General features: G+C 41.6%; 1 protein-coding gene across 2 annotated transcripts in view; it reads right to left on the reverse strand.

Moving 5' to 3' along the window:
* NHS (NHS actin remodeling regulator) overlaps positions 1–20,190 on the reverse strand; it is a 346,305-nt gene that overhangs the window by 4,067 nt on the left and 322,048 nt on the right. Inside the window, exons 4-7 of one of the 2 annotated variants that reach the window (XM_021683785.2) lie at positions 9,162–9,224; positions 6,986–7,178; positions 4,217–4,348; positions 240–3,221 (exon numbers count right to left, since the gene is read on the reverse strand). In XM_021683785.2, coding sequence (XP_021539460.2) covers positions 240–3,221; positions 4,217–4,348; positions 6,986–7,178; positions 9,162–9,224 — 3,370 coding nt within the window. The remainder of the gene's footprint in view (positions 1–239; positions 3,222–4,216; positions 4,349–6,985; positions 7,179–9,161; positions 9,225–20,190) is intronic. The other variant, XM_044911563.1, reaches the window with a different exon arrangement.

Raw genomic sequence — 20,190 nt, forward strand, 5'->3', positions numbered from 1 at the left:
TTGTGGCATCAACAAACAACAGATACCTTACGGCTATTTTTAAAAAGAGAGATTATCTGTCGCAGCTCAGTCCCTCAATAACAAAAACTTTTATCTCAATTGTTTTAAGAAGTGAAAAAAAGGTGGAGGGAAACCAACACCCAGGGCTGTACTGTGTTACAGGGAACATAAGAAAGAAAAAAACACAATGAAGTGCCGTGAGAGACCTTTCCACTGGGACAAAGGCATCAACAACTGACCTTTCAGTGAAACCTCATCCACACTTCCTTGGGTCTCCTCTGCTCCGCTGTTATCAGAGGCACTTTGGGCTGAAATACCTGAAGCACTATTTTCCTGCTCAGAACATTTTTCAGGGCATGAATTTGCAGTTGATAGCTCTGCTTCACAGCTGATATTCCCAGGCACTTTGTCATGGTGGTGGCTCATCCCAAGTTGATGCTTAAGTTGACTGCTTATGTCTGTGGGTCTGGTTGGTGAGTTTGACTGAGCTGTGAGCGCATCCACAGACTCAGGGTATGCAGCTTCCTCCCAATCTGCAGAGGATGGCTTCTGCACCTGTCCTAGGGCTCCATCTGGACCAGCTCCATATTGTAGTACTTTACCATCCAAATCATTTGGGCGGGCAACAGAGACCCTCTGAAATCCTTCTGTGGGAAAGTCACAATTTTTACTTGGTGTGTTCTCCGGAATAAGCTCGCTCTCCATATGTTTTTGGTCTTTTGTGACACTTGAATCTAGAAGATTGTTACCAGCTGAGGTTGCTGTTTCTGGGTCACAATGATTCTTTACATCAAAAGTACGTTTTTTCTCTAACTGGAGTTTGTCTGGTCCCATCTCAACTGCAGAGGAGTCTAAAAAGGACAGTATGGTGTCTTCAGTGGAGTACTGACGTGATACTGATTTCTTAGCCACATGCGGCTTAATCTTACCTGGAGACAGGGCAGCCATTGTGAGAGTGCTGTCTTCTAAGTAGGGGAGATCTGTATTGTTGCCCTCTTTTTGCTTCACTTCTTCAGACTTGCTGATGGACCTAAGGTTAACAGATTTCAGGACTGTCGGTGTAATTGCAAGGGACGGTGGAGGATTCGACCGCAGTGTTTCTCCTACTGGGTTCTGCTTACTATGAGTAAAAACATGCAGTGGGTGACGGTGGTGGAATGGTTTATTCAAGACACTATGAAGAGCACTTAGGTCAAGATGGGTAGGAGGTATAATTGGAAGTTCGAGGTCTTTACTCAGTGAAAGAGCTCCATCTTTTAAAGAGGGTTGCTGTAGTGAGGATTTCCTTTCTGGGACTTTCGGTTTTCTTTTGCTACCTCCAGGAGACAGTGGACCGGAAAAGAAAGCTGTAGGGAAAGAGGAGGTCGGTGTTTCAGACTGGCTCGAGTAGCCACTTGATGGCGATGCCAAGCCGGCCAGCTTTTCTGGTGAGGCCAGTTTAAACTCATTGTCAACAGAGGGAAGGGATGGGGTGGTGGCTCTTGATTCTGACTGGGATGTTTGGGATTCAGAGCTCTCTGGAGATTTGATGCATTCAATAACTGTGGTACCCGTAGCAGTACTTGAATTAGATAAAGATCTGTAAGGATCATTTGTTTTCAAGTCATTGAGAAGCCAGAGATCTGCATAGTGAGTTGATTCAGCACCTTCATCTTTGAATGGTGGAGTATCTGAAGTGTCTAACTGAGGTTCCTTAATACCATGTTCACTCTGGTTCATCCAAGCAGATTCTTGCTTGGTGGGAAGGTTGGCAGTTTCCATTCGAGAAGGCGTGTTGGAGAAATCAAGAGGCAGCTTCATTTCCCTGGAACTGTGAGGCAGATGCTGGCCACTGCTTATCTTTGGTTCTTTCTTCTCAGAAATGTCTGCGTTTCCATCGGACTTCCTCAATGATGAACTACGTTTAGGTGGGGTCGGCTTTGCCTTTGGTTTCCTGAAAGAGATGCTAGGTCTCCCCTGCCTCCTGTGGTCTAAGTAGTCCTGCCAGGCACAGTCCGGAAGAGTAGGAGGTACCCCGATGCCCTGGCCATTCTCTGGGCCCAGGGCTGCATAGTGACAGACATAATTCTTACTGCCTTTGAGACCACAGTCAAAGTGCATGGAAGTGTAGTATCCTTCTGTGTCCACTGAAAAGTGAGAGCTAGTGTCTGCTTTGTCTGATGGAGACTTTTCCAGGAAGCTGTCATAAGTGGCCATGCTTGTGAAGCTCGGGCAGCCCAGGCTGTCTGCCTTGGGGCGCTCAGGACTAAAATCCTGGCGGCAGGAGGCATCGTGATGGTGGTGTAGGTAATTCCACTCACTGTCACTGGTGTTGCTGTTGTTGGGGTCATCCAGCAGATCTGCCACAGTGGAGGTAAAGGAGTTTGCCCGGTGGCCTCTCACTTTATCCAGGTGGTCATTGTACTGCTCTGTCACGAAGACATTGGCATCCTCATTAGCATGAGGGGCTGTGTTGAGTGACAACTCCGAGTCACAGTGTGAAGAGCCGGTGAGGGGAGGAGAAGCTGCAGGAGGGATTGTCTCTGAGGTCTGTGAGGGGCATGTGGAGCTGCTCCCACTCCAGTTGCCACTGGATGACTGGTGGTCATCTTTTTGGTCCATGTGGCTGCTGAGGAGGACGCCAGCCGTGGAGATGCAGTGGATGGGGCTCCCAAAGGTGTCTGAGTTGGAGGAGATGTCACAGCTGCCAGAGTCAGCAGCCATTCGGGACAGACGTGACCTTCCTCTCTCGTTTAACTTGTGCTGAGGGCTGTGAAGATGTTGAGAACAAGCCAGGCCCAAAGCAGGCTGGTGTTCCTGTGCACTTGGGCTGCTGGGGACCTCACTGCAATCATTTGGGGTTCTTTCTTGGTCGCCCATGAAAGGCTCCCCCTCTTCATATGCTGAGGGTTTAGCACCAACTTTGGGCTCAGCATCCCCACCTCTATTGCCCTCCCGGGGGAGGCTCCGAGATCTTGTACGGCTGCTCACTGCAGTAGTGAACATGCTGTCGCCTTTGTCTGCCAACGCAGAGATGTTGCCAGCAGAATGAGAAAGGGAAGCTGCAATGCTTTGACCCCTTTGAGCTCTGATTCTCCTTCTGGATGGAGCAGCAATCAGAATATCTTCAGTTTGGCACTCTGAATCCCTGGTTCCAGACCTCCTGTTGACAGTGTTGGAAGGGTTTGGATTCGTGTGCACAATCACATTCCTTTCCCTGGCCACAGGGGATTCATCAGAATCTAGGGCACACGGAAAGCACAGTGAGATATTTCATACATCAGCAGACTAACAGACATTCTGAGAGATGTCCACAAATCTGGGTGGTGGCATGTTGGATCTTTCTCTTTGAGGAAAAAAAATCAGCATATAAAATTAGGAGAAAGTTAAAATGCTTTGGGGAATCTGTCCTTTGCCTCTCTGTCTCTGTCTCTACGTGTGTGTGTGTGTGTGTGTGTGTGTGTGTGTATACTAAGAGAAAATGCTTTTAGATCTTTTGTGAATTCTCTCTTCACTATCAAATTACTTTGCCCCAATAAGTGACTACTATTTTTTTTTAAATTAAAGTGCGTTTTGTCTTCTTGGCCGCTATTCTTTTTTATTTTGTAATATATGCCCAGCAAAATGAAACTCTTAAAATTCATTATAAGTAATAAAAGAGATGCTATAGTAATAATAATAATAATAATAATAATAATAATAATAATAAAACATAGGAAGAGATTCCTAAACACATGGAACAGAAAAAAATAGAAGAAAAGTCATAAAGGGTAACATGTTATCAATAGTCAGTATTTAATTGAATATGCTTAAATTTTACCTTCTTAATTAATGCCATAAAAGTATATCTCTCTTCAAGTAAAGGTATAATTTTCCCAAAATAATCTTTCATTGAATCTTGCTACTTTTTATTCCATCTTAATAAAACTTTAAAAAATTGCTTATCATTTCCATCTTAATAAAACTTTAAAAATTACCAAAATATTACATTTCAGCCATAAGACTTGAACATGTATACCTAAATTCCTAAGGTTAAATCTTCACAGTCAAGAACAGAGATTCAAAAAGTAATACCACCCAGCTTGCTGAACACAGAACAAGTACACGCCATTTCAAACCTCTACAAGTTACAACACTGACGATTTTTAAGGAAGCTGATTAAAAGGCCAGCTTCCATTTCATCTCCTTCTAATTGACACCCAACAGAATGTTAACCATTAACAGTTTTATACTACACCTATTTCTTGTTGGACTCTTCTGGGGATACCCGAGATGGTTTTCCTCCTCCTCAGTTTCCGTCTCCGCTGTAGTACGGATTGTGAATGAACAAGAGAGCAGCGTATACTAGCCTCTCTGTCAAAACCAACTCCTGCAACCCACAAATAGGTCTCATTAGCCTTTAGAAACGGCAAACAAATTTTCATTTGCTTGGAACACAGTGATATTTATTGATTGGAAGTAAAGGAAGAGTTTGGATTAAGCCCGTGAATAAATATAAGGGAGTCCTTATTCAGCTCTTATTTAAATTACTCTGCAGTACATTAAGCTTTACTTCTAAATGCAGCTCTGCACAACAGCTTGCACTGCCAAGAGTAACAAGCAAAGAAGGAAAATCAAAAGAAAGAGGAGAGAAAAATAACATCAAAGAATCACTCTCACACAGAAACAGCTCCTGAAGGACTTACAACCTTTAGTTACTCCTATTTACGGGTCTATTTCTGGGCTCGCTGAACCTGTCTTTGCATAGTAGTAGATCCAGAGCCAAGATGTTAACCTGAATTAGTTCAGCTAACATATCCTGACCCATTTCTTCATTAAAAGCATCTTTGTGAGGTTTTTTTCCCTCTCTCTACCCACTGCACCCCAACCCTACACACAACACAACACAACACACGCACACACTCCTTCTATGAGGAGAAAGTAGCCTAGAGATTTGTTTTTAAATCATCATTGAACTCTATTTTCTTCTACTGTCTCAGTTGGACACTTTTTGGTATGGCACCAGTGTCTTATCAATATAAAATAAGAATACAAGGCAGTCCTCAGTTCTCTACTTAAGTGGATCTACGTTCTCTTTCAGCTGTAAATGAAGCTGGAATTCCCAGTCTTTACAATGAGTGTCTGTTTGCTTTTATAAATACGGGGGGCCAAACCTTGATGCTTGTTTGTTTCTCTCTCCATAATCACATTATTGATACACTACATGCAGTCTTATCAAAACTAGAATGGTGAGGAAGGAGGTGAGGAATTCACACTCCTGTCTGGCACAGGCATGTGCCATGGATTTTTCAGAGTGAGCTTTGCCTCAGAAAGTCAGGATGCCAAAAGTGCGTTGGAATCTGGTTGCCTCATCATTTATCCTGATTGTTACGCATAGAGCAGGATGGCGTGTTAAACCTCAGCTCAGCTATAAAATGAAGCAATTTGAGTTCTGCTTAGCATCACAGTGACAACAGTTTCCAGAACTCACTTTTGAAAAAAAATCTGTGAGATGTCACATGATGACTAATTATTATATTAATTGGAGAATTCATACTAATGGAATTTTCCTTTCTTAGCTCCAGCCAAAAATTAAGATCTTTCATTCTACTCATAATAATTACAGAACACATGGCACACAGACGCACTTTATGTTATATGGACATAATTAGCAGCTTTTTCATTAAAGCTCTTGAAATCAACATATAATCTGGGCTTTAGTCTGAGAGTTCCTGAAATAAAGCAGAAGGAAAGATCTTCCCTTTTCCTGAATCACAAGACCCATAATCAAAGAACTAAATTTGAAAACAAGATCTACTTACAGTGCTATGAAGAAAGCAGGTGCTGCTTGTAATCATCAAATGTTCCCAGAAGGGAAAGTTAGTTTAAGAGGGTGCCAAAATGATACATTTTGACATCTACCTAACCCAGCCCATTTAGATTATGGAGATCAGATAAAGTATGCATCCTTAGAATAATTTATCCTGCAAGCTGAATAGGTCAGCAGGAAAATTACTCCTAGCTCATAACCAGCTGATCAACCAGAATTCCTGTTTTTCAGGAAGGAAATAATATCTGTCCTGGATATCTGGTCATTTGCTCTCCACTTTATGTGAGAGAAATCTGAGTGGGATTAATAATAGCCATGTCCAAAATGCATCTCGAGCGACATGCAACCTTTAGTCACATGGTACCAGGATAAAAGTAGTAACGTGGCCATTGTGAAATTTTCAATATACAAATAAATTAAAATATAACTATTAGAGATGTTTAAAGAAAGCCCAATGGATAGATCATTTTCTGTCTGTCTTTGAAAGTGAGAATATTTCATAACATCATTTCACTTACAGCTAAGATTACCAGGTCCCATCGTGGAATCTACAGTCTCCACAGATAAACTTTTCAAGAAAAGTCTGGACAGGCTTGCGTTCGACCTAGACTAATATTCAAACTCTCAGTACACAAGAAGAGGAAAGCAGAGAGGAATGTAAGCCAGGCTGGCTGGATTAGAATAGAATTCAGCCTTCATCTTTGAATCCGCATATTTTTAGGTCAGAAATCGCCATAATCGATGCAGAAATCTAAACGATCTTTTTAAACAAGCCTACCTTCATCCAAAGAAGCCTGAAAACAGATTTTATAGTTGGTCTACAGGATCATTACTTGCAGTTTGAGAGACCTGGGGTTTGCTGTTTTCTTTCTTGCTGTGCCATGCATCATTATCATATGACTAATCACTGCCGCTTTCTCCATTATTTCAGTCAGCTATGACCAAAGAGCTATTTGGTGACTTTTTTCAAAAAGAAACTGTCCATCATTTACATAACAAGCGGCCCAGCAGAACATATGCAAATGGATGTTCAAAACCTGACAAAAGCATATTGAACATCTTCTGGGTTGTATTCTGATGAAAAAGGTATTGCTTGTTTACAAAGCGGTATTCTTAACTGGTCCGCCCAGCAGCACAGGTTTTGAACACATTTAAAACACAGAATATTGTGCCCCTAAGAAAAGAACAGAACGGTACCAGTGACATTGATGGGAATAATGCAGGAAGAAATCACTTGGGCATCTTGTTTCATCTTCTCCTCTGGTGTTGGGAGAGGCAGTGCTTTGCTCCAGTTGGTCTGCTTGTCCAGCGTCGATGGGATATTGTGTACTGGGTTTTTCGGCCGCTGCCCTAACATGACATCTGTATCTTCGTCCTCCGGGGGATGGGACTGCAAATGAAGTACATTCAGACTTAGCCAGAATGGTTTATATGTGAGCACACATATTAAGGAATTTCACAGTTAAGAACAGCGAGGTCAGAAATAAGCTTTTAGGTCAAAGGAAGAATTCCTAGAAATAGTTAGTAAGCACCACTAATTGAAAGTTATAATTTCAATAGTCAAGCGACACAAAAGAAAAAATGGACTTAATAAACATGCTTTTCAGGTTAAATGGAATTAAGAGGAGAGACAAGGTAGCCATAAGACCCCTAACTTCAAAACTGAAGAAAAATCTTAAGTCTCTAATCCAGTGACAGGTAGATTCTGGATATCCATATATTGCTAATGAAAGTCTCGAGAGCTCTAGATGACTGGGATCAAAGGGAGAAGATGATTTAGATGCCTATGAAAGGTTCAGAAAACGTGCCAGAAAACCTGGAGTCAGGAAACATTCCAGAACACATCACCAGAAGGACAAGCCTATCTAATCTGAGAGGCTGGCTTAAATCACAAGGAGTTAATTTTACTGCAGGACTGTGGTTTTTGTGAATAACATTTCAAAAATGCAGTTTCAGCAACACTGTGTGCACATGGAAAAGCAGCTCCCCTCCCCCACTTACTATAGTGGAAAATACAAAAGCAGTTAGTGGGGAGAAAGATTCAAGAGAGTTTCTTTTTCAAATTCGGAAGAGTAAAGGGTCTTCATTTCTTTCAGCTTTTGCAGTGGGAAGCTTTTCTTCTAGCTGTGGAGTTAGAGGCCTTGACTTCTGTATGACATTTGAAAATTCTCCATCCAGGCCCTTGATAGATATTAATATTATCTACTTTTATTTCAGGGCTGGGCTCCTAACCCAGATTATTAAAAAGGCTCCATTCCAATTATGATTTCAGGGTTGGGCTTCTAAACCAGATTATTAAAAGACCCAGTTTTCACCACTGACCCTAGTTTTCTTTCTTTCCATAATTTGGAGGAAGGTGAGTGTTTGTATAAAATAAATATTTTTCCCTCTTACTCCAGTTAAGTTTTAACTTAACTGGAGTAAAGTCCTAAAATCATGAAAAAATTTCTCATCCTCATACTTGGAAGCATCATGTCCTGCTGACTCAGGATTTCACATATTGTCAAAGTGTTCTCAGGTCCTCTTAGAAGATTCCAGAGCCACTTGTTTAAGTTAACCCCCCAGCTTTTGCTTACCTTGTCAGAGGTATCTGCAAAGCCCCCCAACACACCCAACAGGATATGATTACCCCCCTTGAGAAAAATGTGTTCGCCATGAACATTTTAGTAAAACATTGCAACCTTCTTTCTCTCTCCAGCTTTTGTGCAGATTCCCAGCGAAGCGAATAACTCAAATAAAGTTGGAGCACAAAAGACTTTGTTTCCTAGGTAACTTCCAAAAAGAAAAAAAAAAGTTTGGTGCATGCAAAAAGAGAGACAGAAAAGAGAAAGAGCAGGAGCTGGAGAGAAACCCCCACCACCAGAGGCCACATTTTGTAGGCGATTCCTTCCTTGAATAACAATGGACTGGGAAACAAAGAAAGAATAGTGACCTGACTACAGGCGCTGACCAGCAGCCAAAACCACGTTTTATTTAATGGCGACAGGGACAACTGGCTGCCAGAGAATCCTTTTGTCCTATTCTCTTTTTTGATTTGAGAAGCTGAACCTGTATTTACAGTTCTGATAAATATAGGGCAAAGTTGGAATCACTTTCCTTTGAACTATAAGGTCCAGGAGTGGCATTAGGTGATGCCCATCTTGAATAGAGCCTTAATTGCAATTTAGGGGGGAAAAGTAAGTGGGAAAGAAAGCCAATGACATGGCTGTCTAAATGATATTTTATTTAATTCAAGTTAGGAAAATATCACTCTTGAAGGAGATTTAAAAGAATACCTGTTAGTTAGAAACAACAGAGTTTGCCATAGTTAAAAGAGAGAAGAAAGTGGAGAGAATGGGATAGGGCTGTAATGGAATGTTCTCAGAACCAGTACCTTTCTACTCCATGGGGTCATGTGGCAACACTCAGTGGGGGAGGGCGAACGGGTGCTGTTAAACTATGAACATGAAATGCAAAAAAAGGAAAAATTAAAAACATGCACACAACACACAGTACGTCCTGGTTAAGCCAAATCTAAAATATTAATAAATGAATATACTGGGATGACTCCCTCCCTTCCTTCCCTCCATATCTGTCCTTATTTTATGAGAAATAGCATAAATAGTGGCTAAGAGCACAGACTTTGGAGCTAGACTGTCTGAGTTCAAATCCTGGTTCTACCATTTATTTGCTCTGTGATCAGGGACAGTTACTCAGCCTTTCTAAGGTCAGTTTCCTCATCTGTAAGTTAGGGCAATAATAGCATCTATCCATCCTCCAGGGCTGTTTTGAGGACTAAATGAGTAAGTCGACAGAATAGACTGTGAAGAATGTTGGCACTCAATAAGCTCTGTACATTTGTCAGCTACTACCCCTGCTACTGCTACTATTATTATCACCCTTACCTTGTAGCTGTGCCATATCTGTGACCTTGACTTTGCAAATGGTAACTTTCCTTTAGATCCCAGTCCCATTTGTTAATTTGTAAAGACTGAATTCTTCTCTTTCCTTAGAGTGAGTTTATTTTCCTGTGAACTACTTGGAAGAAAATTCCCTGTGTGTACTTTCTTCATCCAGGCTGCTTAAAATTTGCCTCTTCCTCATATTCATAGACCGTATTTGAAGATAGGGCTGGATTCAAGGGCATGTGACAGGGCCCCGCACTCAGAAGGACACCATGCTTTTTTGAGTAAGGGGCCCTGGGCCTTCATTTTGCACTGAGCCCCACAAATGATGTAGCCCATCCTGTTTGGAGAATAATCAGGTAACTAGAATCCCCTTTTCAGGATCTACTGAGAAGGACACTGAAACTGTCTTAAACTCTAAACCATGTCAGCTTTGGATTCAATTAGGCCTCTGTTGTAGCACTTTCCATATAGCATTGCTTTAACGTAACCTGAATTCTTCCTGGATGTGTCTTTTTCTTCTATTAGATTATGAGTTCTTAGGGGTCAGGAGCCATATTTGATTTTCTTTTCAGTCTTCCATGATGCCAGCAAAATGCCTCCTCATTGTAGGAGCTCAACAAATTATTGGTACACTGGAATGATATTAGCCCTGTGTGTTTTAGCAGTGATGGGAAACCCCAAAAAAGTAAGGTTTGTCCTCAAGATATCAGGAGGAAGCAGACACCACAGAATCCATGGGTACTGACCATCTTAATGCAAGTAGGTGAAAACAAATAGAGGAAAACACAAGCAATGTTTGGTTCCATCAGAGGCTCAGTATTAATATATTCCAGTTCTAATTATTCTTAAGCCTATGGCAGACATTTGTTTTGGAGGTGGAACACTCAAGGTCTAATTCTATTCTAAGTTTCTAAATTTTAAGTGACAGGGTTGCTCATTAATTTTTAAGCATAGCAAATGCCATTTCCTCAGGCCCAGTTGACTTTGATCTAGATGTTATTTAAGACAAATGATTTTGTAGGGTCTGTGGCTCCCTCACTGAAAATGATCATTTTGACAGATTTGCTGTATGTGGCCTGAGTTCAGACATTAACCTGGCTCTCTCCTAAGAATCAGTCACAGATAGTGATGTGTGGGTCTCAAGTAAGACCCCGGGGTATGCAAAGCAGAGAGCAAACTCATGGAAGCAGGAGAAAGGGAGCCTGAAAGCAAAGCCTGTATGGTAAAGGAACCTGTTTCCAAGAAACCAAAGGCTCTGGTGTCTCATGAAAGGATTTAAAAAATTACACAGCAGAAAACTGCAGGGCATAAAACATATTAATGATATTAATATTATTAATTTTGGTAGTTTGTCTTTAATCTTTTTTTATGATTTTTTTATTATGTTATGTTAATCACCACACGTTACATCATTAGTTTTTGATGTAGTGTTCCATGATTCCTTATTTGCGTATAACACCCAGTGCTCCATTCAGCACGTGCCCTCTTTAATACCCATCACCAGGCTAACCCATCCCCCCACGCCCTCCCCTCTAGAACCCTCAGTTTGTTTCTCAGAGTCCATAGTCTCTCATGGTTCGTCTCCCTCTTCAATTTCCCCCCCTTCATTTTTCCCTTCCTGTTATCTTCTTTTTTTTTTTTTTTAAACATATAATGTATTATTTGTTTCAGAGGTACAGGTCTGTGATTCAACAGTCTTACACAATTCACAGCGCTCACCATAGCACATACCCTCCCCAATGTCTATCACCCAGCCACCCCATCCCTCCCACCCCCTGCACCACTCCAGCAACCCTGTTTGTTTCCTGAGATTAAGAATTCCTCATATCAATGAGATGATAGGATACATGTCTTTCTCTGATTGACATATTTCGCTCAGCATAATACCCTCCAGTTCCATCCACGTCATTGCAAATGGCAAGATTTCATTCCTTTTGATGGCTGCATAATATTCCATTGCATATATATATATATATCTATATATCTATAGATATATATATACCACATCTTCTTTATCCATTCATCTGTCGATGGACATCTTGGCTCTTTCCATAGTTTGGCTACTGTGGACATTGCTGCTATAAACATCAGGGTGCACGTACCCCTTGGGATCCCTACATTTGTATCTTTGGGGTAAATACCCAGTAGTGCAATTGCTGGGTCGTAGGGTAGCTCTGTTTTCAACTTTTTGAGGAACCGCCATACTGTTTCCAGAGTGGCTGCACCAGCTTGCATTCCCACCAACAGAGTAGGGAGGTTCCCCTTTCTCCGCATCCCCGCCAACATCTGTCGTTTCCTGACTTGTTAATTTTAGCCATTCTGACTGGTGTGAGGTGGTTTCTCATTGAGGTTTTGATTTGGATTTCCCTGATGCCGAGCAATGTTGAACACTTTTTCATATGTCTGTTGGCCACTTGGATGTCTTCTTTGGAAAAATGTCTGTTCATGTCTTCTGCCCATTTCTTGATTGGATCATTTGCTCTTTGGGTGTTGAGTTTGATAAGTTCTTTATAGATTTTGGATACTAGCCCTTTATCTGATATGTCATTTGCAAATATCTTCTCCCATTCTGTCGTTGTCTTTTGGTTTTGTTGACTGTTTCTTTTGCTGTGCAAAAGCTTTTTATCTTGATGAAGTCCCAATAGTTCATTTTTGCCCTTGCTTCCTTTGCCTTTGGCGATGTTTCTAGGAAGAAGTTGCTGCGGCTGAGGTCAAAGAGGTTGCTGGCTGTGTTCTCCTTTAGGATTTTGATGGACTTTTGTCTCACACTGAGGTCTTTCAACCATTTTGAGTCTATTTTTGTGTGTGGTGTAAGGAAATGGTCCAGTTTCATTCTTCTGCATGTGGCTGTCCAGTTTTTCTTTAATCTTCTAAGTCAGCTCTCCTATTGAGTATTTTTTCCAGGAGTGAGGGATGAGGAGTGGTTTTTAGTTTTCATCAGTTTGAGAACCACCGCCCCCCCCCCCATGCCATTAAATAAGTATGAGATAACCTTTGGAAATGACTAAGGACGGCAAGTCCAGAGAGAGACTGTTCTGTTTTGGTCAACCATCGTTAAGTCAGGGTCTCTGTAGGTTACACTCCACTGAAGATTCCTTCTCAGCTAATCCGCCTCTCCACTATTTTGATAGGAGCTCCAACCTCCAGCTTGTGAAGGCTGAAACTAGGTACTCTGGACCTTGTGTGTGGAAGGACTTTGTTCTTTGGTTCTACCACCACGACAGAAGCACTCGAGCTTCTCTAAATGATCTGTTGATTTAGAGTAGTTAAGCTTATAATCTTGAAATGGACTTTAGTTTTATTTCTGCCATGAAATTAGTAACTGCTTAAGTGTAGTGTTTTAAAGCATTCTCTTTCCTGGGTGTTTGGTCAAAGGAAGTAAAATAGTTCTGATTATTTCTGATTAGACTTTTATATGGTGAATGCAATAATCAGTTCCTAGAATTTTTTTCTAAAATTACCTAAGAAATAAAACTGAAAGAGAACTTCTACCTCAGGGCATCTCTGCATGGCCCAGCATGCCACTCCCTAACCAGTGCGCATGGATAAGGTGAGGAAAAGCTGCACGCTGATCAGACTTGTATGAATTAAATTATCCTTTAAGGACTCTATTTAAATGAATCCTTTTGCTTATTCTTAGTAAGACCTGTAAGGGCAGAAACCATTTCTTGTTCCTAACTGTATTCCTACTGCCTTGGTAATGCTTAAGTAAAATTTGTTGTTCTGGCAGCTAGCACCCCCATGTGCCTGGCATAAGCAAACAAAAATCCTCTCAAAAGAAATAATATCAGATGATCTCCACAGATAATTTTTCAGTACAACATCCAGCACAAAGTCAAAGATAACAAGGCAAGGAGGAGACGAGACAGCATGAGCAAGGAGCATCCAAAACAATAGGTAAAACAGAAGCGGACTCGTAGGACGTTCCTGCTTTTGGAATTACCACTGCATACAGGAGTAGCAGTGAACAGCCTTGGCTTCCCCAGAAGAAGTGTGTGGGAAGCCTCTTAGACCACTCATTGATTCATTCAAGAACATTTCTTTGAAGGTCAAAATCAGCCCCCGGGGGAAACAAATTGTCACCTGAAAAACTGTATCTCTCTCATCACTATACAGTTCTTTTGGCTTTTCGGTACTTTCAGATTTTTTCATAATGTTGGAGAAAAACACACACATAAAAATTTCTCTTTCTTTTTCCAGGCTCCCATTCTGGCCCCCCTACCCCTGATTTTGGGAGGCCTGCACCATTTTAGAATCATCCACCACTGGTCTTGCCCATCCTGTCCCTGACAAAAGATGCTTCTTTGATGCTTTCACCCCATTTCTGTCCCTGCTGGCCCATAATTTACACTCTCAGATCCTTTCCCTACCTGCCCATGAAACTGCGTCAACGAAAGTTAGTTACATGCTTACAGTCAGTGTTCAGAACAAGAAATAACACATTATTAATTTCTTCACTTTTGTGGCTATGAACAAGCATTTCTCCAAACATCTCAAGATTTTTCCCAACCTTTCTCTTATTGCCAAAAGAAAAATATAATCCCTCCACATTTTACTTCTTTTGGGTTTTATTTTATATGCTGATGGGAGCTTACTTTGCTTCTAGACTCTCCAAAAGATATCTGTTAAAATGTTGTGGGTATTTCAGCAGGAAATGTTTTGAAAATTTGGCTTTAGTGTGTGATCTGATAACACATGGCATTTATAGCAGCTGACTTTCAGAGCTGATTCATTACTATCATGCTGTCTTAAACATGAGAAATATTAACTAGAGAATGGATGCTGTGGTATGCTTGAATATAGGAATAAAACTTTAGAGTGAAGATGTCCATTGCAAGCCACATAGGTTCCTAGTCAGGGGATCTAGGACCTTATTTTCATTCTGCCCTGGGGCTTATTTGTCCTTAGACCAGGTCCCTGCATTTCTGCACAGGTTATGGCCTGTGAGATGGAGGGGACCTTGTCTGCCTCAGATTTTTCTTTACTGGAGTGTGTGAATGTGTTGCACATAAACATGAAGTGCCTTGATCTTTCTGGAAGGCTTAAAGGAATCTGGCAATACCTTCTTCACTTAGCACTCTTCCTGCTGCAATTATATAGCACTTTCATTCCATGACACTGTCCCAGAGTCTCCTATTGGCTGGCATTATGCTCTTCCAAACATGTTTAATAACATCATTTCTGGCACATACTGTACTTCTCCCTTTCCTCTCTCCTCAACTCCAACATTTACCAAAGTGAATAACCATGGGAAAACAGAATGAAGTAAGTAAAAGTTTAGGGGGCAGCCTGTGTTTCTCTCCTAAACCTTTCATCCCTTTCCTGGTGTTTCCTTTTTCCCCACTCTCTCCCAGGCAGCCAGGGCCTTCATGCTTCCCCAGAGGGCTGGAACGCAGCACCCCCAAGTGCCCAAACCATACCCTTCACACTGCACTCCCAGCCAGCCGTGAGGCTTGACAGAAGCCCACAGATGCATTCACATTAATGTGCTGAGAACTCCTAGTGAAAAGCCCAAAGGAACACAGCTCTGAGGCAGAATTGTGGATAGCAGTTATAGGCCAGGAGGGAGATATTTAGGAACAAGTGCCTACTAAGTTCTTCTTTTAACCACTTTATACATTACTATCTATTTAAAACACCAAAATGCATAAATATTCAGGACTAGGAAAAATGGCCTTATCATTGATAAGTCTGCTTTTCCAAATTATACCTTTATTTCTCTTCCCTGACAGATATTGCCACCACCACTTCCTCAACTCTCCTGAGAAGCACTTGGCAAAAGGAAATATACAAAAGGCTGATAAGCATACGCATAGGCCCTCAACATCATTTCTCATCAGGAAAATTAAAATGAAAACCACAGGCACATAGCGCTATATGCTAGAGGGGCTAAAATGAAAAAGATCAATAATAACAAGTGTTGGCAAAGATGAAGAGCAACTAGAACTCTCATAAATTGATAGGGTGAGTGTAAAATGGGATAGCCACTTCAGAGACTGGCAGTATCTAACAAACCTAAACATATGTCTCCCCTGTAATTCCCTCTTAGGTATATGGAGGTAAGAAGAATGGGTATGTCCACAAAAACCCTTGCACGAAAATATGTATAGCAACTTTATTCGTAAAAGTCCCCCCCAAAAGTCCTCACAACTAGAAACACCTCAAATAATCTACCAACAACAGAATGGATAAACAAATTGGGGACTACCATATTCATATAAGGAAGTACTGCCCAGTAATAAAAAAGAACATGGTACTGATACATGCAACACTGACCTCAAAAAAGCATGTGGCGTGAAAGAAGCCAAACACAAAAGAGTATGTGCTCATTCACTTTGGAATCCCATCCTGCTGATAGTCTGATAGACGTGTTGGGTATGAGATCGGCCCCTAGTGAGCAGAACTTGAATGCAGTGGCAATGGTGCAGTTCCCACCACAAGAGAGGCTTTGTGGAAGACAGCATGTCACCGCCAAGAATCTCTCTCTCCTTTTGATCTCAGCTGGAACTGAAGGAAGATTCTTTGGGCGATGGAATGCAAAATGATTTTATGTATTTTAAAGTTCAGGAACACTTTGTTTAATGGTGTTCTACTAATGAAATGATTTAAATGTGCTGAGCATAACAAAATTCTACTTTGAAGCATGTGTGGAAGGTAGTCCCCACGTGAATGGAAAAGAGGGCTCCAGGGGGGCCAGGAGGGAGACCACTTCCGGCTGCTGCTCCGTCATTTATTCACAGGAATTGCTCTGGACTGTCAAGGGGAACATAAAACAAGGCCCGCTGGACCGTGATCAGTGTGATGTTGATGCCAGTGAGTGTCTTATTCATCCCCTGTGGCCAGCTTTGCCAATTAGTGGGGCCACTGCCAAGGGCCATTCAGTATCAGTCCTCAAAGGTTGCTAGCACCAAATAAAAGACATGAGTGGGGAAAAGGCAGGCCAGGCTTTGAAGTGGAGGGAAGAAGGAGGCTTTGAACTGCTGCAGATGCCACAAATACCCTCCCCAAATCACAGGAGCAGGCAACATTCTTCCCTCGCCCTCCTGCCTTGCCCTCAGCTGGAAGCTCCAAGGTGTGCAGTAACTGAAGAGATGTTGTAGATTTGGTCTCACTCCAAGTGACACTTTTCCCTTGTAACTCACTCCAGCTGTGGCAAGAGCTCAGCAGGGTCATACTTAACCTTACCACAGCAAATTTTTAAAAAAATAAGAAAAGATAAAACCTTCTCATGCACAAGCCATGCACGTTCCACCTTTATTTTTTACCTTCCCCCCTCTTTTTAATTGACTTTTTAAATATAGCTCTAGGAGTGTTATCACATGCATAGACTCATGTAGCCCTCCCACGATCAGGATTCAGAACATTTCCATTACCTCAAAAAGGTCCCTTGTGCTATCCTTTTAGAGTCATAGTCTCTCCCCACTCTTTGCCCCTGGCAACCAAGAACCTGTTCTCCATCATATGGTTTTGTCTTTTTGAAAGTGTCATATAAATGGAATCATACCTTTTGAGACTGGCTTCTTTCACTCAGCATAATGTCTTTGAGATCCATCCAAGTTGTTGTGTGTATCAGTAATTCATTCCATTTTATTGTGAGTACTATTCCGTTGTCTGCTTATACTTAGAACAGTGAAATGTCTCAGGTGTGCAAGGAAACGTGAATCTGAGCATATTCCGCAACGATGTGTACAAAGAAGTAATTTTATTCGCTGCTCCACAGCCAGGCTCACGTTTTAAAAAGAAAGAATTACAAAACTAAAATCGGCAATAAGGAATTTTCTTTATTTCTCACAATATTTGATACTAACCGGACTTGTTGGCTAATGCTGTCATTAGCTATTGTGCTGCCTGTTCAGCTGTTGTCTGTCAGCTGCACATCTATTCTTCCGCACTCTGCTCTGTCGGGACTCTGAAAATAACATTTCTCTCTCACCAGCTGCTCCCTATTGGGTTCTGTCCTAGGCGTGTCAGCTCCTTTTGGCAGTTACTATCTCTGTGTCGCCTCCGTTTCCCGTTTGCTGTGTCAGTTTTACAGTACCTTCCCTATATTGAGTTCTCTCTGTTAAAATAACTGGTATGGATTCTGTGTTCCTGGCTGGACCCTGACTGGTGAAGTACATGGTACCAGGCTTTCACCCCTGGCTTGCTTGTATCTAAGACACCTAAAGTACTTGCTACCACTGGTTCCTTAGCCCATGAGGAAAACAGGAACCAGTGTGATGTTCCATGGGGTGTCGAGATGATAATGATCTCTGCACCTTATGGCAGAGGACAGGAGAACTGATGTTGCCTCAAAAGCAAACTGCTTCTGGTGATTCTCAAAAATGGGTATAGAGGGAAAAAGTTATTTGCTGGGGTCAGTAGCTGTATAGTTCCACATCCTAGGTACTGTGCTGACTTGCCCCAAGGAGAATACCGTATCACAACAGCAGCTATGAGTAGTCACAAGTTACTTATAGCCAGTCTCCAAGATCTGTCTACCTTTTGCAAGACCAGACAGCTGAGTTAAATGGAGCGTGTGACAGGCATCACCACTCCTGCAGTCTTACATTTGAAACTAATGTCAGACTCTTCTCTCCCTACTATACCAAGAAGAAACCTCTAGAAATTGAAGAAGTTATTCCTGTACACACACGGCCTGGTATCTTCCTAAAGCACTGCTCTTTCTGATCATGTTATTTCTGTATTCAAAACTCTTCAATAATTTCCTATGTCTGTGGAATAGATTCATACATTTTAGTCTGACATTCAAGGTCCTTCAAGATCTGGTGTATTGAAGCACTGCAGCCAAACCAAAGTATTTGAATTTAATGTATACGCACTTCATTTTCTCCTGCCTGTGTGAGCTTGCTCTCATGGTTTCCTCAGCCTATAATCCTTTTCCTCCCAGTGTACATATTGAAATTCTACCCCATCCTTCAAGGCCTTTTCAGGTGCTCCCTTTACCATGAAGTTTAATCCTAACATCCAGCCCCATTCTAACACCACATACCAGTTAGGTGTTAGTACCTTATACTGAAAAACATATGATTTTCTCTAGTATCCCATGTACTCTGGATGGCAGAAATTATGTCTCTCATTTTTGTGTCAGTTAATTTTTTTTTTCAAAATGAAGGAATAAATAAGAGGCCACAGTGGGAGAGAGGGCATTCCAAGTGGAGATACTGTTTTGAGAATGCAGGATATTTTCTCAAGAAGCACGTGGAGTTTGGTTTGGCTGAGGTCTAGGGTCTGTGCAAAGGATTTGTGGGAAATCCATCTGGAAAGGTAAGTTAAGGACCGGATCGTACAGAGGCTGGAGAGTTGGGCTAAGGATTTGAACTTACTTCTTTAGGCAGAATGAAGGAATTGAAGGTTTAGGATTAGGGAAGAATTTTTATGTCAGAGATTCTCATACCAATGTTAGAATTTTTCTTAATTGATTTAAAGGAGCAAACTGGATGAGATAAAGGAAAACATTTAGACTGAAGCAAGAGAGACTTAATTTGGATGGACAGAACCATTTTGAGACAGGTCATAAAACAACAGAATATTTCTGAGAGAGCTTGCAAAACTATGAAGATATTTTATAAAAGCAAAACACGACCTGTCTAGGACATTGTGGTATGTGTAATTCTTTTACAACAAAGGAAAGGCTTGGTCAGCATTTCTCAGTCTCAGTCTTGTAAACCAATAGAATATCAGAAATCTCTAGTAAGGACTCATGGGGAAAGAGAAGGAGGGGACAGGCTGGATGAGAGGAGACAGAGCTGGGGATGGGAGAGAGAGTGAGGCAGTGAGAAGCTCTTTATCTCAGGGCAGGTCAAATACTGTTGAAATGCGCCCCCTGCCAGCTCTAGTCTTTAAGCCCTCTCTTGGCTCAGAACTCCACTCCCAGTCTTGTCATTCTCCTGTAAGCCAGTTTAGTTTTTCTCAGAAGCTGCTTTCTCATAAGACCTATTTTCTTCTTCTTGATAGAAAATGGAAGAATGAACATGGTCATTGTTTATAGCTCTGGACTATGACCAAGGGAGTCTGGGTCCTAGTTTGAGTGATTGCCTTCATTTACTTCCCAGTAAGGCTGTTGGAATGTCCCCTGTCCTTCAGATACACCTCCTTGGTAAGAAGAAAAGTATGATTTGACAGACTTTTAAAATCCCTGGATGCACAGTATGATAAGTTAAAAAACTACTATCAGGCTATGAAATGACAAAGAATCCCTGATATTCTTCCCAGGCTAATTTTATGAAGTCTGAGAAAGAGGGTAACTGAACGCAATATGGTGGAATGAGTTAACTGTCAATCCTGATGATAATGATTTAGGCTTCGGTGTTCCTCGGGAACCTGATCAGCTTTTGCCATAGGGCTCCATCTCATGTCAAGCTTCATCATCCGCTACCACAGAGACCATTAGATATTCTAGCCCTGGATCACTGATGAAGGTTGGAGAGCGATGCTTGGTGAAATTGCTGGAGCATATTACCACATTTCAGGAAGGATGATTTCTGTGCTTTTCTGTCTAGACCTCAGAATCTA

Source organism: Neomonachus schauinslandi, chromosome X (assembly GCF_002201575.2).
Source record: "Neomonachus schauinslandi chromosome X, ASM220157v2, whole genome shotgun sequence".
Taxonomy (NCBI): domain Eukaryota; kingdom Metazoa; phylum Chordata; class Mammalia; order Carnivora; family Phocidae; genus Neomonachus; species Neomonachus schauinslandi.